We start from the raw sequence: 26,695 nt of genomic DNA on the forward strand, positions 1-26,695 counted from the left end.
TCTGGGGTCAGCTGGGCCTCTAAGAGGTGATCACCAGTCTCCTGAAGATGACAGACCCCCCCCCCAACCTGACCTGCTCACTCCCTTTATCTGTGAAGCCAAAGGGAAGCCCAGCCTCCCTTCACGGGGCTGCGTGAGCAGTCGCAGCATGTATGCATGGAAGACACCCGATATCCGATGCCTTCCAAACACACTTGAGGGACAGGGACAAGCCAACTGCTGGGGATGGGCAAAAGAACCTAGAAACCTATCCCTAAAGTGCCCACGCCCTGGCACTCATGAGTGTCTCTGTGGGCCAGGTACCAGGGACACAGGCGTTAGCCAGGCGAGGTCCTTCTGCTGGGACGAGAGAAACAACAGCAGGACAGAATCAGAGCTCTATCAGAGGACAGTCTCAACCTGCTTATTTTATAGCTCAAAAGTAGTCGGGTGTCTCATGGTTCAAATCAGTCGTCTCGACCCTCGGGAAGCTGAGGTGGGAGCATCCCAGGCCAGCCTGGGCTATAAGCAAAACCCTGTCTCCAAACAGTAATGAGACAGCGGCAGGGCGGGAAGCGAAGGTCAGGTGATCTGCTTTCAAGCCTTCTGACACAGGCTGGTCGCACGAGAGATGAGCGGGAAGTGACGGATAAAGTGAAGAAGGGGGCCCCATGTGGAGCTAACGGCGTGTGCAAAGGCCCCGAGCTAACGGGGAAGCTGGTGTGTTCACAAAGACCAGGAGGCCGGAGTGGCAGAGCGAGAAGCTGTGTCCCTAGGAGAGGGGACTAAGGAGGCGGGTCGGGGATGCAAGGCGAAGGTCTCGAGAGCCACTTACTTCAAAGTCTTGGTACTGCTCTTCTGTGAGGGACTTCTTGGCCACCACCAGCACACGCAGTCCCTCCCGGGCCATGTTGCCACACTGCAAAGAGACGGTGATCAGCCGGGAGCTGTGCTGAGGCTCAGGTCAGAGACTGCTCTGGGGAAGTCGATCACTGCCTTCTTTCCCCTAGAGCTGTAGTCCCCAGAGCCAAGCTTCCAGCTTGGAAGGGCAATGGGAGACTGAGCCTTGTACATGCATGGGTTTTCTGTGGTCAGCACGGTGTGTTCAAAGCCAGGATCCACGCTGAATGGTTACACATAAGCATGGCTGGCTGGCTGGCTGGCTGGCTGGGCTGCCACTGCTCCTGCGTGCAACCCCAAACACGGTGCCACAGCACACGTCAGACGGGCTGACCATGATAAAGTGCAGCCCCATGGGAGACACAGCTGGGCCTGCCGTTCATCAGGGTGCCCCTCCTGGCCCTGTGGGCATCTTGTCTGCAATCCCCCAGGATGGGTGTGAGCGCTTGCCTGAAGCTGAGGGTGGGTGTGAGCGCTTGCCTGAAGCTGAGGGTGGGTGTGAGCGCTTGCCTGAAGCTGAGGGTTAACCTGCTAACATCCAAGGGAGGCAGTGCTGCAAAGACCCCCTCACTGGCCCCTGTAAGGTTCAGCTTCCACAATACAGGCTCCCAAGACCCTTCCTCAACTCACCTCCTCCTCCAGCCAGTCATTGTACTGAACAATGCCAGCCATGACGACGTCCGCTCCCTTCATGTAGAAGGTGATCTCCCCTGTGGACTCATCCTGAAAAGAGGGACAGGAAGTGAGGAGCTTGCGGGGGGGGGGGGGGGGGGGGGACACCAGTCCCCCGGGTCTCGTTCGCTTTCTGTGACAGGCGGTACGCACGTCGCTTTAAAGAGCCCCACACTTTTAGATGGTTTTTGCTTGTTTTTTTTTTAATACATATTTTTAATTTACTGATTTTGTATGCATGGGTGTATGTCTGAGTACTACATCTATGCCTGGTGTCCTTGGAGACCAGAAGGGCACACTGGGTCCCCTGGGACTGGAATTAAGGACGGTTCTGACCTACATGTGGGTGCTGGGGATTGAACTCGTGTCCTCTGGAAGAGAAACCGATGTCTCCCCAGCATCCCAGAGCTTTTACACTTGGCCAAAGATAAAACATCAAGAGGGCGGGAGGGGTAGCTCGCTCGGGGGTGGGGGGTGGGGCAAAGGCCACAGAAGGCAGACGCAAGCTCAGCTGGGAGCATTTGGAAAATGGCTAAGTGATAAAGCAAGATCAAAGAGAGCCCAGACTCTGTTTGGGAAGCTGTTGCCGACTAGAACTACCCACACGCACGCACGCAGAGGCTTGTTTCAATTGTACCCGTGGGCTGTGTAGCTCGGCGGGGACGGACTGTGCTCCATAAACAATAGGAAGACAGAATACACAGATCCGGGTCCTGCACAGCTCAGCACAGTTCGCTTTCGGGGGTCACCCTGGACCTAGCAGGATGGTAGGCAGGGATGGGGCCTCCACTAGCAGCATCCAGGAGTGGCTCCTCGTGACAACACATCTCTCCAAACACCAGGAAATGTCCCCTGGGGAGACATCCAATCTTTCCACCCTGAGACTGTCATCGAGGATGCGTCAGGTCCCATTCCTGGCTATCCTGGACTCCTGTGCCCACAGGTCACAGACTGGACACACCACGGAGCCCGGCATGAGAAGGAGCACACCAACAGACAATGCCCTCTCATATCTTGGTTCCTCTGACTCTAAGCCTTGACAGGCATCAAACACTTGGGCTCACACCCAGATTCACGACAGTCGAGATGGGACAGACACCATCATCTGCCACAGCTCTGTGGGTAGGCTGCAGAGAGGCCCTGGGTGCCGCCCACATCCCAGAATACCCAGGATGGCCGCAGGACGAAGAACGCCATCATCTTTCCACACTTCAGCAGCTGAGGTCAAGGTGCCGGCTCTCAGGAATGCTGGAGGGCAGAAGGCAGGGACGCTGGCCGTGAAGAGAGCACGTACCAACACCTTGTGCGCGTCTTACTACACGGGAAAGCCCCACAGTGTTGCCTGCAAAGTTGCCTCTGACTGAATCACAGGAGCTCAGGAGAGACCCTGTGGGTGAAGGGCTTGCTACAACCACAAAGACCTGAATTCGGATCCCCACAATAGATGTGAAAGAAAGGAAGGAAGGAAGGAAGGAAGGAAGGAAGGAAGGAAGGAAGGAAGGAAGGAAGAAAGGAAGGAAAGAAGGCAGGCAGGCAGGCCAGCCATGAGGACTTGGGGCTGCAGTCCCACACTAGGAAGGCAGACAGTCCTGCTGCTTGCCGGCCAGTCCTTCTGAACGAGATGATGATGATGAATGATGAGGTCCAAGTTCACTGAGAGAACCTGTCTCAAAAACGAGGTAGAGGGCAAATGAGGCCGGTAACGGGCACCAGTCCACGGCCTCCACATAAGTGCACGCACATATGTGCACACGTGAGCACATTCACAAAGAAGATGGGCTCCCCGAAGTTAGCTAAGGGTAAGGCTCCCCCTTTTAAAAAAATAAAAAATAAAAAAAAAAAAAACAGGGGCTGGAGAGATGGCTCAGTGGTTAAGAGCACTGGCTGCTCTTCCAGAGGTCCTGAGTTCAATTCCCAGCAACCATGTGGTGACTCACAGACATCTGCAATGAGGTCTGATGCCCTCTTCTGGTGTGTCTGAAGGCAGGGACAATGTACTCACATAAAATAAATACATCTATGAAAGGAAGAAAAAAAAAGAATCTTGGAGTGCCCTTTAACCACAGTCCAGCTATCAGAGCAACACCCGGATTCACTCTCTTCCTCCAGCCAAGCAGAGGCATCTACACTTTGTGTACGGTCAACTGCACGCTCTGCCCAGGAAGGATAGCCCGCAGGCCAAGAGAACATGAAAGCAGCGTCAGGAGTTTTTAATCCCTTCCCCTTCCTGAGAGTGGTGCTTAACACCAAAGCTGCAGGAAAGGTCACCCCCACCCAGCTTCCTCTACCAGAGGGGCTCTGGCCAGCTCCACCATTCGGTCCAATATAAATACGCCAGACATTATCTCCTCGGTGTGAGTCATCCCCTCCCACCCAGTTCATGCCCAGTTTACTGTGTTCCCATACTGTGGTGAGACAACACCATAAACACACAGAGGTGGGCTGCTCAAGTTATGTTGCCCTGTCCCCTCGTAGCCTATCTGGCACCTGGTTACAGGCCTCATTGATTCAATGGCAATGGTGTCCTCTGGCGGTGATCCACTCCACGAGGGAAGCAGGGAGTTGAACGGGACATCTTGTACAGTGAGGGACACCCAGTTCCTTCTGAGAGCTGTACAGAAAAGTCCAGGAGCAGCAGGCTTCCCTGACCTTACCTGACCCCGCAGGAGGCATGCTCTCAGACAGAGGAGGAAAGGGGGACTGTGGGAACAGGCTGTGAGCACACGGTGAGCTTCTCACACCAGCCTGAGAGGCTGGACAAGCAGATGACATTAGCGACAAGCAGATGACATTAGCCAGACACAGTTGGAGGCTCACGCCTGTAATCCCAGTTCTGAGAGGTGGGAGGCTGACACAGGAGGGTTGCTGCGCCCGTGAGGCCAGGCGGGGATCCAGTAGGAGATTTCATCTCAAAGGAACTGAATGGAACCTGTCAAGCAGGCACCGGGACAGTCATGGGCATACAACGGGACAGTCACAGGTATGTGACAGGCCCGTGACTACAGCACAGAAGAAGATGGATTCTCAGGTTCTGTATGACACACACATACAGCTAGGTGCCACTAGATGCCAGCAGCATCCCCATTCTTGGATTGTGACAGCTGTAAAAGTAGCAAATGTCACTACAGCGAGAGGCACTGCCAGGCAAGCAAGCATGGCATGGTCAGTACAAAGTAAAGAAGCCATCTCAAAGCCGGCAGTGGAGGGACAGGCAGGCGGGGGTGGGACATGAGCTCATTAGCAGGTATTTTCCAAACGCCAAGGCATCCTTGAGAAGATATATGCTCCTGGCATTATTATTGATAACCAAAGATGAGAAACAGCCTATTCAGAAGGAGAAGTGGGGACCGGCCAGATGATTCAGTGGGTAAAGACACTTGCTACCAAGGCTGACAAGTTGGATCCCTAGGACCTGCACAGTGGAAAGAGAAAACCAATGCCCACAAACTGTCCTCTGATCTTCACAGGTACGCCATGCAGTTTTTTGTTTTTTGTTTTTTGTTTTTTTGTTTTTTTGGTTCTTTTTTTCGGAGCTGGGGACCGAACCCAGGGCCTTACGCTTCCTAGGCAAGCGCTCTACCACTGAGCTAAATCCCCAACCCCTGCCATGCAGTTTTAAAAGAATGAACATTCACGGTTAATAATCTAAAACGCACAGGCTGGAGAGAGGGCTCCACAGCAAAGAATACTTGCGGCTTTTGGAGAGAACTCTGGTTCGATTCCCGGCACCCACATGGTGGCCCACAGCTGTCTGTAACTCCACCACCCTCTTATAAGCTCCGAGGGCACCGGGCACATTGTATACGTTATGTAATTGCGAGCAAAACACTCTCACATGCAGAATAAAATACACCTTCTTAAAAACAGAAAATATCTAGAACAGATGCGTATGCACGCATGTAATTTAAAAAACAAATCAAAAGAAGTAAATGAAACAGAGGGGTATCTTCCCATCAGAACTCCATGTACACACACATTAAAATCAGCAAAGGTGTCTTGATGGCAGAATAAAATGCCTACTGTGTGCATACACATAGACACATAGACACACGCACGCATGCACATTTTAGTAAGGAGACGGCGAGCTAGCTTGAGATAAAGCTACAGGTTAATTTGATCAAACATATATTGGTATCTACACTCATGTGCTTAAGAAAAAGACTGAAATGAAGGCCTTTTAAAAACTGAGTGTTGATTAGGATGACGGTGATGACATCTAGGCAGGGTGAGGGCCGTGCTATCCTCAAATAAAAGCCAAGACTTGGGAAGCCAACAGGACTCTGTACCTTGCGTGGGAGGACACGGCCACTGCTCACAGAGTATGATACATGTCTGGGAACGAGATTCTGTCACAGTGAAAGGAAGGGCGGTGTGTGCGGCTCTGTTTGTTCTTGGAGTGGGCCGTTGGGGACTATCTGATGAGTCAACTCTCAAATGACCTTGGCAGAGTCCACGGCCCTTAGAACTTGAAAAATACTGGCTGGAACCAAGTGAGAGTAGCTGTGGGCAGCGCTGACTAACTCCGGGAAACACCCACCATTCAGTGGCTGATATCCTCGAGCTCAGACGTGTCCCGGAGCCCCAAGGGTCAGGCCAGGTGCAGTCAGGCCTATGCTATGCTATGCTGTGCAGCTATGTGGGAGAGAGCCACCCTGCCTGACATTTCCCAAGGACATGTGTCCCACAGGGTCATAAAGTCCCAAGTGGCATCTGGGATCTAAGTCAGCTCAGATGAAACAGGACGTTTCAGAGCACACCCACGGCGTGTCAATGGGTCTACAGAGAAGCGGGTCACAGAGCCACTGCATCGTCATGGTCCCTGGACGGAAGCAGCCCCGTCCCCAGCCCCCTGGAGATGTGCTGGGCCCACAACTCGCTCTTGTCAAGAGAGCAAGGCTAATGGGATGGCCCGTCTCCTCTGAGATGGCTCCTGAGGGTGGCTCCCGGCTTGCTCACACTCTCGCTAAGGTGAAGCCAGCTGATGGGATGCTAACCCAGGGAGAGGCCCACAGAGCAGTAGCGGAGGGTGGCCCTCTGTGTAACTGTCAGCAAAGGACGAAAGCCCCGTACTGCAGCCCACTGAAGCGGTGGGTAAGTGAGCCTTGTCCCAGCCTTTGAGACACTAAACCAGAGGAGTCCCCTACCCCCCAAGCTATACCCAGCCTCCTGGTCCTCGGGACCTGTCAGAGAACACAAGCGTTGTGCTTTAATTCACCTGTGGGGCAATCTGGTAGCATACACAGTTAACACAGCACCCCAACGCGGACCGAGGGCCATGGGCTTCTCCATGTCCTTCCTGTCCCTTCTAGCTCTAGCATACACTTGGGAGCCTGGCAGCCCGGGGCAGAACTCTGACCTATGACCTCCCTGTGTGAACTCGGGCGCTCTCCTTCAGGCTCTCTATGCCTCTGTTTCCTCTTCTGTTGAACACAAATCACACGACTAACCTGTAAGCTTATGGTAAGTGAGACTTCAGTCAGCTTACGTCAGGCCTGCCTAGCCGCTACCCGTGACTGTTATACTGTTGTTCCCCTTACCGTGGCCACCTCACTGTTAGAACCACCCTAATGGCCATCACTCCTGCTGGATGCTGACAGCCTCTCTCTCCCACTGCTGATGGCCGCCTGGCCACAAGCCCCCCACCCCCACCTCCCCACCCCCGAGATGCACCTGCCTCTGCCTCCCTCACTCGGGGACTTCGCGCACACTACCACACCCAGCCTTTTCACAGGGGTTGTGGGGATCAAACTCATGTCTCTGCACAGTGAGCACTTCGTCTACTGAGCCAGTCCCCAGCCACAAGCTTCAGAATTCTTTGTGCATCAACAAAACACACCACGAGCAGAAGATTCCCCACCTGGTTCAGTGTGTAGTCAAAATAAAATGACACTAAAAAAAAAAACACACGCCTAAAATCGCCTGAGGGCTGCTGTGCGCAGTAAGTGTAGGTGAAGTTCACTTTAGCATTTGGGGATCGTCCCTCAGCTAGCCTAACATCTAAGGCAAATGTCCCATGCTGGTCACGGATATTCTGTGGAAAGAAGAGTCAACGCTTACAGACATACAATGAAATACTACACAGCCACAAAAAAGGAAAGACCGGTATACACAATAAAATAAGTGCACCTTGAAACCTGTTGGGGAGGAGGAAGCAGAAGGCCATATACTACACAATTCCTTTTGCAGGAAGTGGACAAAACAGGTAAATCCACAGGAGCAGGAAGCAGACTGGTGGTGGCAAGGAGCTAGAACAGTAAGGCAGCTTGACAGTTGCAGGGTTTAATTCTTTTTAAAAGATTTATCTATCTATCTATTTATATTTATCTGTGAGTGTTTTGCCATCATGTATGTCTGTACAACATGTGCATGCAATGTGCTCAGAGGCCAGAAGAGGGCGCTGGATCCCTGGAACTGGAGTTCCAGATGCTTGGAGCTGCCATGTGGGTGCTGGGAGCTGAACTTGGGGACTCTGGAAGAACGGACAGTGCTCTTAACCACTGAGCAGACCCTCCAATCTGTATTCTCTCTCCCCCTCCCCCTCTCTCTCTCTCTCTCTCTCTCTCTCTCTCTCTCTCTCTCTCTCTCTCAAACTATAGCAGCTTTTAAATGATTATGGAGGTTTTTTTTTTTCTTTCTTTTTTTTTTTTTTTTTCGGAGCTGGGGACCGAACCCAGGGCCTTGCGCTTGGTAGGCAAGCGCTCTACCACTGAGCTAAATCCTCAACCCCCCTTTTTTTTTTTTCTTTTTTTTTTCTTTTTTTTTTTTTTTTTTTTCCCAGAGCTGGGGACCGAACCCAGGGCCTTGCGCTTCCTAGGTAAGCGCTCTACCACTGAGCTAAATCCCCAGCGGAGGTTTTTTTTTAAGATTTATTTATTTTATGTATGTGAGTACACTGTCGCTGTCTTCAGACACACCAGAAGAGGGCATCAGATCCCATTACAGATGGTTGTGAGCCACCATGTGGCTGCTGGGGTTTGAACTCAGGACCTCTGGAAGAGCAGTCAGTGCTCTTAACCGCTGAGCCATCTCCCCAGCCCCAATGGTTATGCTTTTTTTTTTTTAAAGATTTATTTATTTATTATTTATATGAGTACACTGTTGCTGTCTTCAGAGACACCAGAAGAGGGCATCAGAGCCCATTACAGATGGTTGTGAGCCACCATGTGGTTGCTGGGATTTGAACTCAGGACCTTTGGTAGAGGAGTCGGTGTTCTTAACCACTGAGCCATTTTCCAGCCCTATGCTTTTATCAGTTATTCTATGCTCTGTGATTGTTTTCTTGCACGTTTGTTATTGGGAGGCAGGGTCTCGCCCTGTATGGCACACTAGTCTTAACTCTACCGTGATCTCCCGCTTCGGCCTCCCAAGCCCTGAGTCACAGATGTGAACCCGACTGAATTTTATCTATGAAATATGGGAGGCAGGCTGGGGGGACAGCACCTGCTCTTTCCAGAGGACCTGAGTTCCAAAGGGAAGGGAGAGAGAGGAAGAGGGAGGGAAGGGAGAGGAGAGACAGGGACTGGGAGTTTGACGTGCTTTTCGTATGTGCAGTATGCTAGACTCCCACATATCAGAATACACAGACAGGGGTTGTGGATTTAGCTCAGTGGTAGAGCGCTTGCCTAGCAAGCGCAAGGCCCTGGGTTCAGTCCCCAGCTCCGAAAAAAAGAAAAAAGAAAAAAAAAAAAAAGAATACACAGACAGTGAGCAAAGGAAAACTGTGAGGACCAACAAGCTGGCCCAGCGGGTCAAGGGGCTTGCTGCTAAAAGCCTGACGGTATGAACCTGAGTCCTGGGATCCAACTCCTCCAGGTTGTCCTCTGACTGTTACACACAGAGTATGTTCTTCCCTGACTCCTGCTCATACTTGTTAAATAAATTTAAAATGCACTTTTTTATGACTGAGAATGAGAAATGTCTTACTGAGAGCTCCTGATATGTACACGATCGGTGCTTCACAGCCAGGCGCGCCGTAGGCTGCTGGCTGAACTGCTGTGCCCACCGAAAGGGCTCGTTTTCTTCCTGAGCAGGGAATCACACTCCCTCGATAGCCTGGGTGAGGCCCCAGCAAGATGTAAGGCCCCCGATGCACACTGGGAGGTGGAAGAGGACGCTGAGGACCGGACTCACCCGCACGATGATGCCCATCCGCTTGCTCTCATAGGTGAACGGGAAGACCTGCAGGATGGTGAGATTCAGGATCTGGTCACCAGGGGTCCTCAGCTGCATGGAGGACTGGTCTCGACCCACAAGCGTCAGTCCCACGCTTTCTGTCCACTGGACCAGAGCCACCTGGAGATAACAGGGCATGGAAGGTCAGACACCCAGCATGTGAACACCGAAGGAGGAGGGAACATGGGGGCAGACACTGCCCTGAACCCCATAACCACACAGTTATCTCAGGAAAGCTTTGAACCAAGCCTGCTACCCATATGGGCAAGAAAGGGCAGGGTGTCCGGGGGGGAGGGGGGTCTGCACCCCTGGCTGCTCTTTGGCTGGCTACACTGTCCATGAGACAAGTTCTAGTCTTTAGTGGGGGTGGGAAAGGAAGAGAGTGCAACCGTCTGGAGCATTTGCGGCTATCTCGACTTGCAAGGAGAGTCTACTGGCAGCCTGGAAGCACAGCCCGGGTACCCTGATGATGACTGCACACATGGCACAGCCTCCCAAAGACAGAGCCAGGGAGGACCAGTCCACCAGCCAGGAACACAGACTCCCAAAACTCCACGGAACTGCCCACAAGTGAAGGAGAAGTGGCAAGGGCCAGGCCAGGAGGCAACCTATATCTTATCTGAGTCAAAAGTCCAGGGCACTCAACTCCTGGCGGCCATTCCAGTCTCCCCGAGCCTCAGGCAGGCCAGATCTACCTTAACAGACTCACAGGAGGCCCAAGGGAGAATGACAACCCCAGGCCAGTCAGAAGCCCTACCCGAATCATGTAAGTCTGTGTCGCTGGGACCCACTGCCATGATTAGAAAGTTGATGGTCTCTGAAGCTGAGAAAAAAAATCGCTTCCTGCATTTAAGCCTACATCTCCAGGGTCCCAGTATCTACTGAAGACCAGCCTTGTGGACTGAATAATTACTGGGTTCTTGGACCATCAGTGGGGAGACAGCCAGCTGGACTAAATGGATGGGAGCCTGCGAGCCATTCTAACAAATCCCCTTTCCCTATAAATGTATCCAGTTCTGCTGGACCATTCTAACAAATCCTTTCTATATAAATGTATCCAGTTCCACTCCCCTGGAGAGCCCTGACTACACTTACAGCCGGGAGGGAAGTACACTGGCGACAGGATCTGACAGGAGCCGGGTGGCTGCGCTTCAGACTGATCTGATGTCTGAGACCTGTCAGACACCTGTCTGACCTGCAGAGCCGGGCTGTGACAGCTCCACGCTAAAACTCACAGCCACTCCACTGCTGGCAAGGCACAGGCAACAAGGCAAAGGGCTTTCCAGGGCTGGAGGTGGCTGGGCTGGCAGAGTGTGTGCCCCGCCCAAATGTGTGAAGCCTTGGTCTTGAGCTCTGGCACTTCATAAACTAGGCATGGTGGGCGTGCCTGTAGTAATCTCAGCAGACAGGAAGATCAGAGGTTTAAGGCCAGTCGCTTGAGGGAATCTTGGGCTGCATGAGAGCCTGGTGGTGAGGAAGAAAGGTGTCTAGCTTCTCAAAAAGCTTAGTCTTAAGGGGACAAGTCTTTGGAGAGGGTAGACTTGGTAACTGGTTAAACTAGGAAAGGAGACACTGGGTCATCTGGTGGACACTTGGTGGCCCACTCAAAATAAGAGGAACCAATCTTAACTGTCAGACCCTCACTCCCTCAGGGTTTGCCCTCTGCTGAGCCTCGCTGATGCATGTGGAAACTTTTGTTCTTAAGAAAAAAAACACCTTGGCCTTTGCTGTTTGGCCAGTGGGTGGTTGTTTTCGTCCCGAGAGCGTAAAGTCGTTTTTCCACTGTTCTTGCTGAGTTTTACCCAACTTGGGGTATATATACTACGTGAACTTCAGTAATGCTTTGGCATTCTTGTAGCACGAATGACCCGAGTCTCTGTCTTTTGTTAAATCCCCCAGGCCTACGCCCGGTTCTTGGTACCGTGGTGGCTCGGGCGCTGTCAAGTGGAGGTCCCACCGAGATCGGAAAAGAGAGGAGGCCCTGACAGGATTGGTCCAGGAAGCTGGCCGGCAAAGTGGAAGGAACGTATTGGGCAAGTGGCACAGAGTGACAAACCAATGGCAAGTTTAGTTCTCAGTAAGTAAAAGGGTTGCGCCATGGGAACCTCGAGTTCCACATCGTGGCTAACAGATCAGATGGTAGCTCTGCTCCAACAGCAGGGGACAGCCAGATAGTGTGCTGTGAAGTACCTACTGCTTGCTTAGAATTGTGGGGTGGCTGTTAGCTGCACCCCAACAAGTATCCCCAGGAGTCATGGATCAGATCACACAAGACTAGCTCAGGGGAGGTCAAAGGTCAAAGGATGGTTTCCCGACTGCATACTGGTTTACAGAACCGTAGAGTCAAACCCATGTGTATTCCTGAGTTGGCTCTCCCAGGGATCCCAGGCAGCGCTGCCCACCTGTGTGCTCCCCATGGGGCTCCCGGTTCTGCTTCTGCCAGGTCTGTTCCACACTGCCTGGGTGTCACCCTGGCTGACCGTTAGTTCCTAAGAAGGACCATGCTGAACCTCAAGTCTGAGGTTCCTGTCTACTCCTCAAAGTCTCTATACTTAAGTAATTTCAAGCAAGTGAGTTCTCAACTTGCAAGATCCTACCCTCAGGGAGGGAAAGGAATGGCTCCCAGGTTAAGAGAACTTGAACCAGGTTCGAATCCCGGCACTCACGTGGCCGCTCAGAACCATCTGTAACTCCAGTTCCAGGAGACATGGAACCCTCTCTTCTGGCCTCTTTGGGCATTGAACACACATATGATGTGGACGTGCATGCAGGCAAATGCCCATACACATTTTTTGTTTTTGTTTTTTTTTTTTTTTTGGTTCTTTTTTTCGGAGCTGGGGACCAAACCCAGGGCCTTGCGCTTCCTAGGTAAGCGCTCTACCACTGAGCTAAATCCCCAGCCCCACATTTTTTACTAAGAGAATTTACTCCTATCTTTAGACATCTTGACTCCATGTCTGATCCAAACCGGACATCAGATCTTAGGCTTGGTTTCCATTTGTGGATATCAGGTCCTCCCAGACTGTGGAGGGCTCCCAGAGACTCAAATCAGAAACTTGGAGAAACAAGACAGCGTGAATCCCGTTTAGAAGAACGGACGACGGGACCGCCTCAGAACACCCTCCCACAGCGACCCTCAGCAGACCGGAGGCTGACAGGCTGGACCTGAGGCTTCCACAGCTGGCAGAGCAGACACCATGCAGAGTGTCAGTATCTCAAACTCAAACTCAAACGTCATCACATGCCCACACATCATCCTGGTCCCCAGTCACAAACTACCAAGAACAAAATATCGTCCCTTCTCACAACCCAAACACCAGAGGGTCCCAATTCTGTTCCTGAAAGAAGATGAGGTGCAAAGGACCGAACCCAGTGAGCTGCAGAAGCAATGATGTCATCACGACAGTGGAGCAGAGCCCGGCCCCGCCTCCCCGCCTACCCCCTCCACTTACACAGGGTCCCCACGCTTGTTTTGAGTATCAGTGGTCATGGACAAGCAAGGCTTTCTGGGTTGAGCTACCCCACACACGGCACCACACAGATTGTAAGAAGAGTCTTCCCCAGGGAGAAAGTGACAGGTCTCAAAGGGAGATATCCCGGGTTTCCCTTGACTTATGGCTCGGAAAAGGTTTACACAGTGCTATATCCCAGCCACCATGGGCCACAGAGCCTTGGTACCTTTGAGGTCACATCAAGCTCAAGCTACATGGGGCACTGTCTCCAAAACCAGAAACGGTTCTATAGTCAGAAGCCAAGTGCTGTGAGCAGGAGGGACCGAATCGAGAAGGCCAGGCCCGGGGCGAACGCAGATAGTCAGGGCCACACAGACCTGTGCCTCCGGTCCAGGGAGGAAGGAAATGGCGTGGCTAAGACCCTCCCCAGCCAGGGTTACCTCATCTGGGCTGGATGCCTGGTACACACGGCAGGAGTCCTCAAACTGCTTCTCAGCCTCCGCCTGGTCGGTCACGCCGTTGCACTCATACACGGGTGTCACGTTGTGGCAGAGCGCGATGGCCTTCACGGCCTCGTGGACCCGGCTGCTCATGGTCCTTCGGACTTTGGTGGTGACTGTGGGGCCCTTCTGAGCCGGTGGGTCCTGGGACGGCTGTGGAGAGGAGCAGAGAGACAAAGGGTCTGGACATGGTACGGTAATGGTGGTGAGTGTCCCCCTCCTGCTGTTCAGCCCGTAGGACTCTTGGCTTCTCCATGCTTGGGACCCTGGGTTCATCCCCAGTACAAAACAACGAGGCAACCAAGCAAGGTGGGAAGTAATTGAAGGAGACGCTGAGGTCAACACACACACACACACATCACGTGGTTTAGCGTCGGACTGGCCAAGCCCATCTCTCCAGACTCCAACACCATCTTCCCTCCCTGGTCCACTCACACTGACAAAGTTCTCCCCACCTTGGAGCCTCTGCCCTTCTGCTACCCTCTGCCTGCAATCCCGTTCCCTCTGGAATTCTGCAAGAGTGGCCTGCCCAGTCCCACCACACAGGTCTGCATTTGCAGGTAAACTCAGAGAGGCCCTAACGCTCTCAGCCCCATCCACCCCTCACAGCAGACAATGCTTGCCATTCCCCTGTGTCTCCATGTCTTGTCATCCACCAGCCCCAAAGACAGAGGCTATCAGTGTGAGTTCATCATCATTGTATTCCCAGCAGCCAGAGCAACAGGACAGGACAGGACTGGTGTTGCCAAAAGAATGAGTAAACAAAGTATCTACTTCTGCACTCAGGCACAACACGGTGTCTGGAAGCCCTCAGTCCCATCCCCATCATCCCATAAAGTGAGGTATGATGCACCTGTCTTCCCATCACTGGAGAAGAGAATCACAAGTTCAAGGAGGCTAGCCTGGGCTACATTAGCCCCAATCTCATGTAAATAACAAGTGCACAAACAATCCCTAGGGCAGGGAGAGCTCTCAGCACGATTCTCCTCTAGGACAACTAAACACTAAGGCCCAGCAAGATGGCTGAGTGGGTCAAGGTGCTTGACAACAGAGGCTTGACCCCCAGGAACCTACAGAAAGCAGAGGGCAGACTCCTGAAGGCTGTCCTCTGACTTCCACATGTACACACATGTATACTGCACACAGATATTAAACCATTGTCCTGTGACCTCCACACATGTGCCCTGGCACATGTACACACATGTACACCACATACAGACAGATATTAAGTCAGTGGCACTGAGCAGCTCAGAGTCACCATGCTGGACCAAGGGTTGCCCATAACAGCTAAACAGAAAGCTAGGAACGCTTATGGGGTTCCTGGATCCCACGTTCCACTGAAAGCATGTACACCCAGCAGGATAAAAGGCATGTGAGACTTTACAATGCATGATGCTTAACACCTATGACACATGGTTCGCCCAAACCAAGAACACATGGCCCAAAAAACCAAGAAGGTGGCATCCATTTAAATTTTAATACTATTTTTAGTAGTGGCTGTTAAGACTCCTTGGATAATTAGACAATCACTAAGTTATTCTGGTCACTGTGCAGACTCACAGCGCTCTGGCTTCCTGCTCTGTTAACCTCTGGTGTCAAGAGCACACCAGTTGCACTTCCAGGTCAAAGGGCACAGCGTGGTAACAGTAATTAGAGCGAGGGATCAGAACTCCAGCTTCTACAGCTCATTAGCCGAGTGCTTTTAATTATGAAGAGTTTTAACTTTAAAATTATCCGGGGGCCTGAAGGTTTGCAGAGACGCTCCCTCTGCTGGAGATGACACTCTACCGGTCTGTAATTTACGTCCTAGTCAATGTGTGTCACGGAGCTGCCGCCAAGTCATACTTTCAGTTTTGCCCACAGCCCTCGGCACCTGGACTGGATTTACTTCAGATCGGAGTCAACAGTGAAGCCTCTGGTGAGGCAACCTCTGGGACTGGAGAGCGTGAACAGGGAAGGCCAGGGCAGGGGCTGAGTGAGGGAACTCATCAGATCTCAGGGTGCGAGGCTACCTCAGTGGGCGCAGCAGATCCTGCACCGGAGTCAGCACTTCTGCTACAATTCGGGAAGAGGGATGACTACCAGCTGTCGGGGGCTGTGCTCTGGGAGACCCTCCCAAGCCAGGCCAAGAGAACCAGGACAGCCAGAGTCCCACGGAGGCCGCCAGCCCCAACCAGAGAAGCAGTCCTCCCACAATCAGAAGGTATGGAAGGCGGCAGACCACGCAGGCCACCTCCATTTCCTACCTTCCCACACCAATGTCCTCTCCACTTCCCGGTAAGATGTCTCAGGGTAGGGAAGAAATGACCGTGAGGGGAAGGGAGGCATGAGGGTGCATGCCACAGCATGGGTGTGGAGGTCAGAGAACAGCTTGTGGGCGGTAATCCTCTCCCTCTACCACATGGACCCCAGGGATGCAACTCAGGTCTCATCGGGCTTGGTGGCCGCGACAGTGTGTGTGTGTGTGTGTGTGTGTGTGTGTGTTGTGTGTTATGTGTATAGTGTATATGTGTGTATATGGTATGTATGTGTGTGTAGTATGTTAGTGTATATGTTTATGATTTATGTTTGGGTGGGGAATGGAGAGTATATGTGTGCGTATGTTTGTGTATTGTGTGTGTTTCAGTGGGTGTGTTATGTGTATACATACGTGTGTGTGTGTGTGTGTGTGTGTGTGTCAGAACAGCTGCACACCCTCATACGGAAGAGTTTCACTCCTCTGACCGTGTTCATTGGAAGCCTCTGCCTCACAGACCCCTTAACCCCCACACATTTCTTCTTGCTTAAAAAATACCAAGGGAAAAACAAAAACAGACACAGCACATAGGCATGGGCGAAAGTTCTTTCTGACCTGGAGAAAACTCCCCAGTTCCAATCATCCTACGGACGGAGAAAGGCAAAAAACACCAGTGTGCGTGCGTGTGTGCGTGTGTGCGTGTGTGCGTGCGTGCGTGCATGGACACACACGTATGCATGTACTTAAAATATGTGTGTCTTGAAACATTGGAGGAGCTGGTGAGGTGGCTCAGTGGGTAAAGGTAGAGGCCGCCAAGGCTGCCAACCTGAGTTCCATCCCTAGACCTCATGGTGGACAGAGAACCGAACTAATGCCTGCAAATCAGCCTTGACATCTACGTGCTCACTCCCCACCCCCAAAAATATATAAACGTTTTTAAAAAATTTAAAGTGTTATTGTGTAGGTTTTAGATTATAGTTCAGTTTTTGTAACGGTATTAATAATCAAGCCGGGGGACTTCCTCCTCTCTCCCTAGCCTGTAGGAGTTTTACCTCCTGATGAACTGGCTGTTTGCTTCTGTTTGCTTGGCCTTGTGGTGATAATCTAGAGTTTCCCTTCCACGGTGTTTGAGACCACCACTCTCTTTATGAGGCACACTTAGCTACAACCGTACTCTTTACGCTGCTCACCTGAGCGCTTGTAAACCTCCGCCTGTAACTGGACGCGCAGAAGATAAACAAAGGTAGGATCCCGGCTCCTTCTGCAGGAAGGACGAGTCAAGGACCGCACCTGACCAACTCCCGTCTGATAAATTCCACGGAGGTCTTAGGGTCAGGCTTGCAAGTCTTAGGGAGAGGTCAGTGTTGTGTGAGTTTTCGAGGTGGGCTGTCAGGTAAACACACACTGGCCTTCCCTCTCCGTGGCCCGTGTATCACTTTGTGAACACTGCCTTGTGGCCGGCAGGTTACACACCAAAGCTCTCAAGAGTAAGGAGAGACCGAGCCTCATCCGGCTGTGCTCAGGTGCCTGCTCTGCCCTGCGTGGTCACCGGGTTCGCCTGCTCAAACGGGTGTGCAGCCAACAACCAGGGCTTCCAACTCTGACTCGCATTATCTGGTTTGGGGCTGCAAATGCCACCCTTAAAGACTGAGGAGGCTCAGCACATGTGGCCTGGTTCCCAGAGCCCACAAGAAGAAGGAAACAAGACCAAAACCAGCGGGATGGGGAGGCAGCGTCAGGGGGACCACAGTAACCTCAAGGATAGGCTGGTCTACACTGAGAGTTGCTGGCACCCAGGGCTACAGCGAGGCCCTTTCTAAACAAACAAACAAAGCAAGCCAGCAGGACAAGGCCCCAGGAACAACGGACATGCCGCAATTCGCCAGTTCTGGTGACTCCTAAGTTTACTAAAACTTGCTGAATTTGTACCTTTCGACATGGTTGAATGTTTTGGTATATAAAGTCTATCTCAGCAGTCATTCAAATATGCAAAGTGGCTGAGCAAGCAGATCTCTGAGCACAAGGCCAGCCTGGTCTACATAGTAAGACCCTATCTCAAAAACAAACATACATACATACATACATACATGTATACATAACATACATGTATATATAGGAAGTCATCTGAGCCTGTAGTTCAGTGGGTAGAGAGCTCGCCTAGTACATACCAAGTCCTGCGTTCAATTCCCCAGCACTACATAAGCCGGATGTGGAAGTACAGACCCTGTAATCCCAGTACTTGGGCGTGTATGCGCGGATGAGGCAACCATGGGCATCCGTGTTCAGGTAATGAGTTGTGGCTAGTCTGGGCTAAGCCAGTTAGTTAACACCTACGGCCACGGGCAAAGCTTTACCTGGGTGTAGATGCTGAAGATGTGACTCTGCACTTCGTCCATCGAGTCCAGGCCGTAGGCCACCGTACCCAGGTGCAACCGCTTGAACACCATCTCGTTCTGAGTCAGGGTCCCTAGGACACAAGAGGCACGTGTATTCCCTCCTCTCTCTGAGAGTCAGCGTCAAGTGCTTTCCTCACAGAGGAGACGGGAGAGGGACCTACTCTTCTTTTGAAAAGAACATCCTAGTTTCGTGGGGAGAAGACTGTACCCACTCCCTGGGGCTGTCAACCAGGGTGCTTGACTGTTCCCTGCATTAAGAGGGTGGTGGCGTATGGCATACACTGGGCCCATCAGCCTGGGCCGAGCAGAAGAGACACTGATAGGTGGGCAGACACACGTGACCCCCCATGCCAGCCCCACAGACACTGCTCTGGGGGCCTGGTGCTGACAAGCCTGAAGCCTTGCCATTTCTCTCCTTGCTGAGTCCTGCCTTTGAGTGTTATGGGTCAGGAATAAAAGAACCCCAAAGGCTCGACTGTGGAGGGCGTGGTCCCCAGCTGGTGGCACTGTGGAGGGGTGACGGCTCAGGAGGGCACTAGTTTTATCGCTTTCTCCATGGATTAGCCGCTGCTGGGTTAACACTGAATTGGGGTGGGGGAGGGGGGTCCTCCACCTGGTATACTTCTGTCAACTTCATACAATCTAGAATCACATGGGAAGAGAGTCTTGCTAAGGAACTGTCTAGATCAGGATGGCCCATGGGTATGTCTGAGGGGACTGTACTGATTACTAAATGACACAGGAGGAACCAACTCACTATGGGAAGCACCATTCCCGAGGCAAGGAGAAGAACGCCAGCTGAGCGCTACGAATACCCGTGTGTGCCTGTATTCTCTCTGCTCCTGACTAGATGTGCCATGACTAGCTGCATGGAAGTTCCCGCCTTGGTTTCCCTGCCTGAGGCTGTGACCTGGAACTGTAAACTGATCAAACCCTTTCTCCCCTAAGTTGCTTTTTATCAGCATCTGACATAGAAACAGAAATGAAGCCTGTAAAAATAACAGTAATTAATAATAATATTAATCCACTTTTCCTTCCCAGCCTTGCTCCCAGAAGGACAACTCTGAGACGAATTATTTATTAATGAATGCTTGGCCACAAGCTTTGGCTCCTTCCCGACTGCCCTGTAACGTATTTAACCCATATAAACTATTCCGTATGCCACAGTTACCTCTCCCTCAGTAGCCAAGGCCACTTCCTCCTTCAGGTCTTCTCAGCATCTCCTTCTAGTTTCTCCAATCTCTCCCTGTGTCTCCTTATTCTCTATTTCCCAGAATCCTCTCTTCCTGCCAGTGTCCCGCCTCCTATTTTCTGCCTCTCAGCTCATTGGCCATCAGCTTGTCTATTGACAGGTGATGCCTATAAAAGAGTCTACAGAAACCAAAGCGGAAGTTTATCTTGTGCCTGGATCCTTTCTCTCTGCTTCCTTGTGTCACCACAGACCTAGATGGATGGGGAGTCAGATGTCCAGGGACAGGGCCATCTAAAGCCAGGAACCAAAATAAAGCCTTTCTCCTTTAAGTTTGTTTTCTTGCTGAACACGCCGGCTGTACCATACGGGTGTCCACCGCTGGCACCAAACATTCCCTCTTCATCCAATAGTGATGGGGGAAGACAGCGGCCATCACCTCTCCCACCTCTAAAAGGAGGAGCTAGCTGACTGGAACCCCACCCACCCGGCTCCTGCTGCCCCTAAGAAGGTATTCACCTGTCTTATCTGTGAGCAAGTAGGAGATCCTGCCCAGCTGCTCGGGGATTGTGCTGGAACGGACCACAGTCCCGGGGATTTTGGAATCCCTGCGAATCACCCAGCTGTACACGATCTTGCCCATGTCCAAGTTCACACGCAAGCTGGGTTAAGAGAGAGCAAGAGTTAGCAGAACATCTCTAAATCACACAGATGGCAGCATGCGTGAGTGTGCACATGCGGTCAGAACCCCACAGAGAAGCAGAAGACTTCACAGGCCGCACAGCCATTCAACACAGAAAGAGAAGCTTTTCCTCTACCTTGCTGGTCCTTGGACAGGTGAGACCCTGAGGGGTGACAGTGCTTGGGCCTTGTCTGTCCCCAGCCCACGCTCAGTGTGCTGATGCCCGCCCTGCCCCAGCTCACCTGATGGGAATGATGTTGGAAAACAGAAGCAGGAAGCGGATGATCTGCAGGTACCAGCGGCCGGCGAAGTGCTGCAGAGCCACCATGACCAGTGACACCACCACCAGCGCACCAAACAGGATCTTGGTGAGGCAGTTCACCTCCAGGTCGAACAGGCCAATCTGGGGAGGAAGCAAAGGCAGTGGATCATGGTGCAACCCATGGCCTAGATGGAGAGGAAGTCTGACTTCCGTGAGCCAGCTTAGAGAACGCCATCACTGTAACAACTGCCTGCCTGGGGCTGGGATATAACTCGGTTGCTGAGTGCTGGTCCAGCATGCACAAAGCCCAGGGTTCCAGTCGAACGACAGGAAATGTCTGTGTTTGCTATCATGTGTCTCAAAATGCAACAAGTACCCCAAATCCATAACGTCATAAAAATACGGCTCGGCAAAGGGCTCAGACTTCAATCAGCAAAGGTGTAAGAGTGAGCTTGACTGGAGGCTGGGGACATAATCCATTTGCACAGACCTATACGGCAAACCTTTTCACAGTATGCTGCTTTGTTTTGTAAACAAAGTCTTGCTCCTTATAACACAGGTTGGCCTTGAACGCTCTCTAGCCAGTGATAGCCCTGAACTCCCAATCTACCCCTTCCACCTTGGGAACGCTGGGGTGACAGGTTTGCACTCACACCCAGCTTGCAACACAATGACGGAAAAGACAGAAGGAGACTGGGAGGGTCACATGTGTAAGAGGAGAACAAGATGAAAGATGTGCTGTGTGCTGGCACTCGAGAGCACACACACACACACACACACACACACACACGCACACACGCACGCACACACACATACATCTGACAATCAGCTTGTGAAAGGCAGATTTTGAACTCAGTCCCTCCCCACCATTTCCCCCCCCACTGTGTGGATCAGCACATGCTAGTCTCACATACCTTACTTCTGGGATCGGAAGTATTCATGACACTCCGCAGCTCTCTGCCAGTGTAGAGAACGACACCCACAACCGTGCCTGAAAGGAGAAATCATGCCCAAATGAAAAGGGGGGAGGGGGAGGCAGGGAGAAGTGGGGGAGGGGGAGGGAGAGAGAGGGAGGGGAGAGGCAGGAGAGGAGGGAGGGAGGAAGTGGGGGAGAGGAGAGAGGGGAGGGAGGCAGGTTGTAAGCCTATCCGGCAGGCTTGAGGACACTTTTCCCATCCAGGAACATTGAAGACACAGTGTTTCTATGGCTACCTACAGCTCTGGGCAGGGCTGGCCTATGGAAGCAGCGCCCTCTAATGGCGGGTGGGTCACGGGGCAGGAGTTTATCTCTTGTGCCTCTAGCCTTAGAAGCATCCACAAACACCTAGAACATTCCTGTCTGTGTGGAAAACCTAAATGCGCCTCCCTCAGTTCCTGGCGCATTCTCTAGTCCAGTTCTGCACATCTACCAAACTTGGCCCCTTAAAGGAAATTCCTCCCTGGAATTTCCTTCCCCTCCCCCTCCCCCATCTTCCAGATACACCAAGCAAAGCCCTCACTCCCTCTAAGAGGAAAACATATTATAGAAGAAACACAAGCAGCAACGTGTGTACAAAAACACTCAACCAAGCGCACTCTCAAAGGTGACTGTCATCTGGTGTTGGCCGGAAAGGGGAGAGATGGGACACGTTGGGGGCTAGCGTGTAAAGTGGCACCATCTATTTTGACAGAAATTTAGCAGCACGGTCCAAGTGCGACTAAAAATGTTTAGAGCCAGATGATAGGGAAGTCAAGAACCACCTCCGTCAAGGTGAGAGGAAGATGCTACAACACCACCCACCCAGCAGAGGAAGGGTGTGGAGAGAGGACACCGGTGTGAGCCCTGTCAGAGCTGAGGGCAGGCATCCAGTGAAAGCTGAAGGTGGGGAGAGTTAGGCCTGCTGGGAAAATCTGAAAATGAGCATCGAGTTGGCAGAGGCAAACTCCTGCCTCTCCCTTCCCTGCCCCTCCCCTTCCCCTCCCCCTCAGGGCCACCGTTGCAAAGGGGTTTAAAGACATCTGTGAGGGGGCCCCTCTCCACGAGGCAGGGCTGCAACAGGACAAAGAGCAGAGTCTAAAGTGCTTGTGCACGCCTGCAGTGAGCCACAATGAGATCCTCTCAGAGGCTCGCAGATGGCTGGGCAGGGGGCTCTGTGCGCGGTGCTCAGCAGATGGCTTTCTTTGGGGAAGGAGGGCACCCCACCCTCAGCCTGCTGCTGGAGCAGGTGGTTAGACATCAGGATCTCAGCCTGAGCCAAGCTGAGGTGGCTCCTCCTATCCTACACAATGTCCCCCTGCCTGGACACCCAAGCCCAAGGGAAAGGACGTTAAAAAGGTGCAGCACCCAAAGGGTGTACCCCTATTCCAGCCAGTTATGGGGGGTGTCACTAGCATGACTCCAATCACCCAGCAATTCCATGAGCTTGGCACCAAAGTTCTGTTCCAACAGACTGGAACCCCTGCTCTGTGTGGCTATGACCCAAGGGAGAGGCACAGTTAGGAGGCCACTGCTGTGCCCCATCTGGTCCCCAGCATGCCTTCCAGAGCAAGTCAGCCATCATCTTTTTATTAAAGAGTTTCTGTTTTAGAGATAAGATCCCATGTAGTTCAGGCTGCCCTCAAACTCACTCGATAGCTAAGGATGACCCTGAACCTCCAATCTTCTTTCCTCTACTCCCAAGTGCTGGGATCACAGGTGTGCACACCACATCTGTTGTATGTGGTGCTGGGGATCAAACCCAGGTCCTCATGTTTGCTACGAAAGCACTCTGCTGACAGAGCCACATGTCCACCACTGAGACCATGGCTCTAGCGGCATGGCTGTTCCACACAACCCTCTCACGTGTGCCCTGCACACGATCCAATTTCTGGCCTCTTTCTGTGTCCTCTCTTTCTCTTCCTGCTTCTTGCTCTCCCTGTAGCCCGCAGTCAGTAGTCCTGCTGATCCCCTCAGCCTACCCTTGCTCCACTGAGTTTCCAGAAGGCAGTGATCCTGCCTGGTTCCTGGGTTATTTTGTATCCCTTTTATTTCACAAAACCAGACACATGCCAAGCTCCCAGAGGGAAGGTCTGAAATAGCCACAGTAACTCAGCATTGCTACAAAATATCCCAGCATGCATGGATCTGGGGTCAGAGCGCATGAGCCAGCTTGCAGACCAGGTGGGCATTATCAGACACAGGGCATAGAGCCCGCGAGTGACTGTGTGCTGGTCACGTGCCAAGACAAGATCACACCACAGACTCAGGAGACAACCCACAAGCCAGCCCTTTGTTATCCAGTCTGTGAAGCAACAAGCTAGAACTCGGGGCTCTGAAACACACGAGCTGCACAGCCCTAAGACTCCCCGGTGCTTTCCATCGCCTGGCAGCAAATATCAGATTGCCATGGCAACTGTATCCTCTGCAGATGGATGGTAACTAAGGCAGCTGGACATTCGGTGCAACCTGGCGAGCTTTCCTAGTCTTTAAACTGGCACTGGGTAACAGTGGGCTAGGCAGCATCGGGGCAGGGGTTCTACAAGGGACACAGTAAGAGACTCCCTTGCAGGCTGAGTCCAGCGCCACAGGGAAACGGCCTGCGTTCAATTCTGTGTTCACGCCACAACCTGAACACAATTGTCTACCGGGTGGCATACAGGAAAACTGAGGCTGATGAGGAACCTGGGAAATGCCCAGTTAATACTCACTCTAAACATTCGCCTGCTGAAGGCCCGGCAGGCAGTACACTAGAGCAGAGAATGCCTGCCTGCTCTCTCTTCCCCATCAACAAAAAGAACAGATCACGAGGTCCCATGAACTGCTTGAATCTGTCTCCAAGATCCCAGTGTGTCTACACTCTTCCCGGGAGATGGCGCTCCAAGGCTGTGTGACCCTGAGCAAGAGGTTTGCCCACTCTGAGATTCAGTTCCATGGTCCATTAGATGTCTTTATTTCATTTTGTAAAACCAGGACTAGAGAATAGCAGCAGAGCTCTGTAAAGTGGCTGCTCTATAAAAAGTCTATGACACTGACTGTCTCCAGGCAACAGAAACTCAACAAAGGCCTGCAGAGTGGGGGGGGGGGACGGGAGGGGGGCATGCTAGACTGTCACTCTGCCCACCTGCGATGGATCCAGGAACCACACAGTAAAAGGAGAAGCCCTGAGCTGCCTCTGACCTCCATAACATTACCAGTGTGGAGCACGCTGCTCCTAATTCAATTCCCAGCACCAACATGGCGGCTCACAACCATCTGCAATTCCCAGACCCAGAGAATCTGACGCCCTCTTCTGGCCTCACCTAGCAAGTGTCTTTTTAAAAACAAGAAAAAAGAAAAAAGGAATTTGAAGAAATGAGTAAGAAAAATATAAGGACTATGAGGAAAACTGTGCAGAAACAAAGATGGCTGAACCCCCAGGCAGCTCTGGAAATGGCAACATTTGTTGCGGTTTTTTGTTTTGTTTTGTGATTTTTGCACTGGCTGTCCTAGAATGCACACCAGGCTGGCCTCCAATTGACAGAGATCCCCTTGCCTCTGACTCCTGAGTGCTGGAATTGATAATCTGGGCCAACAAGTCTGACCTTGGTTTTATTTTTAAAGACAAGGGCGGGAGGGGAGGGGAGGGGAGGGGAGGGCTGGAGAGTTGGCTCAGAGGTTGAGAGCTCTGACTGCTCTTCCAGAGGTCCTGAGTTCAAGTCCCAGCAACCACGTGGTGGCTCACATCATCTATAATGGGATCTGGTGCCCTCTTCTGGCACGCAGGCAGAATACTGTATACATAACACATAATAAATGTCCTAAAAAGAAAAAGGAGAGGGGGTTCACTGTAGCCCAAGCTAGGCTTGAACTGGTAAGCTCCAGCCATGGCCAGGAGAGCTACTGTTGTTAAGGATAGAAACAGAGCGTCGGGCTGCAGAGATGCTCAGGGGTTAAGACTGCCTCTCATGCAAAGGACCTGAGTTCTGTTCCCAGCGCCCCCTCAGGTGGCTCTAACTGCCTGTGACTCAGCTCCAAGAGGGTGGATACCGTTTTGCTCACATATCCACAATTCATGTAAATAAAAACTGCAAAGGAAAGAGAATCTTAAACTTAATCAGTTCAATCATCAAAGCATAAAAACATCTCAGGGTCACAAGGATCCACCAACAGCTTCAAAGCAGAGGCCTCTTAGGATCACGGGAGCAAAACAAGGGCCTGGGGGGGCTCCTGGGGGAAGGGGGATGGGGTGGGGGCAGGCAGGGAGGACATGGGCTGCTGCATGTCCTGTGAAGCCCAGGACACTGAGGCCAGGCCTAGGAGGCCCAGGAGGACAGACTCTTCAGGACCAATCTCTACTTCAGGAAATCCAAGGGCCTTGCAGACTGTGGTGCTAATACAACCTTCCTCTGGTGTTTTCAACACAAAGACCTAGCCTTCCCAGCACTCTCCTGCCTCTATCCCAGGGTGGAGAAGAGAACAGTCTCCTCGGACACGGCTTCCAACCAGAAGACCCACACCGCTTCAATATCTGGTACTAGGACGTCAACCGAAGTGACGATTATGAGCCTTTCCCAAGTGGATGCTTTAGAAGGCCATGGGCCATGCTAAGACACGGTCAGATGTCACCTCAGGGCCCCGGAAATGCTGGACCAAGTGGGAAACTCCATTTGACGGACAGCTCATTTTCCCAGATGACAGGTCACGAATCGAATTCCAGAAGGACTGTCGTCCCTGATCAAACTGCTCCCACACTGCTTGGCCAGGTCTTACCTGAGGCTATGACGGTGCCGGCCCACAGCGTGTTCTCGATGCTCAGGCTCTCGCTGATCGGAGGGTCACTGTCTTCCTGAAAAGACCAAACACACATTCGCTGAGTCATCCCTCACTTTCCGCGGGGATGAGGTCGGGGACCCCCAAAGACATCAACCTCCCCCGGTGTTCAATGCCCGATAGTACTCAATGCCCAATGGTGCACAAATCCTTTCCACTAAGTGGAGGGTTTGGTTTAGAGCTATCAGGGGTCACAGAGGCTTGTCCAGCATACACAAGGCCCTGGGCTCCATCTTTAGCATCACACAAGTAACACACACACACACACGAGACACACGACACACACACAAGATTTATTTTTGCCAAGAGTGTTGGTGCAACTTTGACGACAGAGGCAGGAAGATCTCTGTGAGTTTGAGGGCAGCCTGGTCTACAGAGCAAGTTGCAGGGCTACACAGTGAAACCCTGCTTCAAAAAAAGAACATAGGCCATTTAGCTTTTGTTCCAAATTTTAATATTTAGAATATTTATATTCTAAAAGATAGCAA

General features: G+C 52.0%; 1 protein-coding gene across 4 annotated transcripts in view; it reads right to left on the reverse strand.

The window, feature by feature from the left end:
• Atp9a (ATPase phospholipid transporting 9A) overlaps positions 1–26,695 on the reverse strand; it is a 105,263-nt gene that overhangs the window by 19,567 nt on the left and 59,001 nt on the right. For all 4 annotated transcript variants that reach the window (NM_001427018.1, NM_032064.1, NM_001427017.1 and 1 more), the window contains 9 exon segments: positions 815–898; positions 1,510–1,602; positions 9,682–9,843; positions 13,616–13,828; positions 18,266–18,378; positions 20,016–20,158; positions 20,421–20,581; positions 21,355–21,431; positions 26,148–26,223. In NM_001427018.1, coding sequence (NP_001413947.1) covers positions 815–898; positions 1,510–1,602; positions 9,682–9,843; positions 13,616–13,828; positions 18,266–18,378; positions 20,016–20,158; positions 20,421–20,581; positions 21,355–21,431; positions 26,148–26,223 — 1,122 coding nt within the window.

This window comes from Rattus norvegicus, chromosome 3 (assembly GCF_021556685.1).
Source record: "Rattus norvegicus strain SHRSP/BbbUtx chromosome 3, alternate assembly SHRSP_T2T, whole genome shotgun sequence".
In the NCBI taxonomy this organism is placed as follows: domain Eukaryota; kingdom Metazoa; phylum Chordata; class Mammalia; order Rodentia; family Muridae; genus Rattus; species Rattus norvegicus.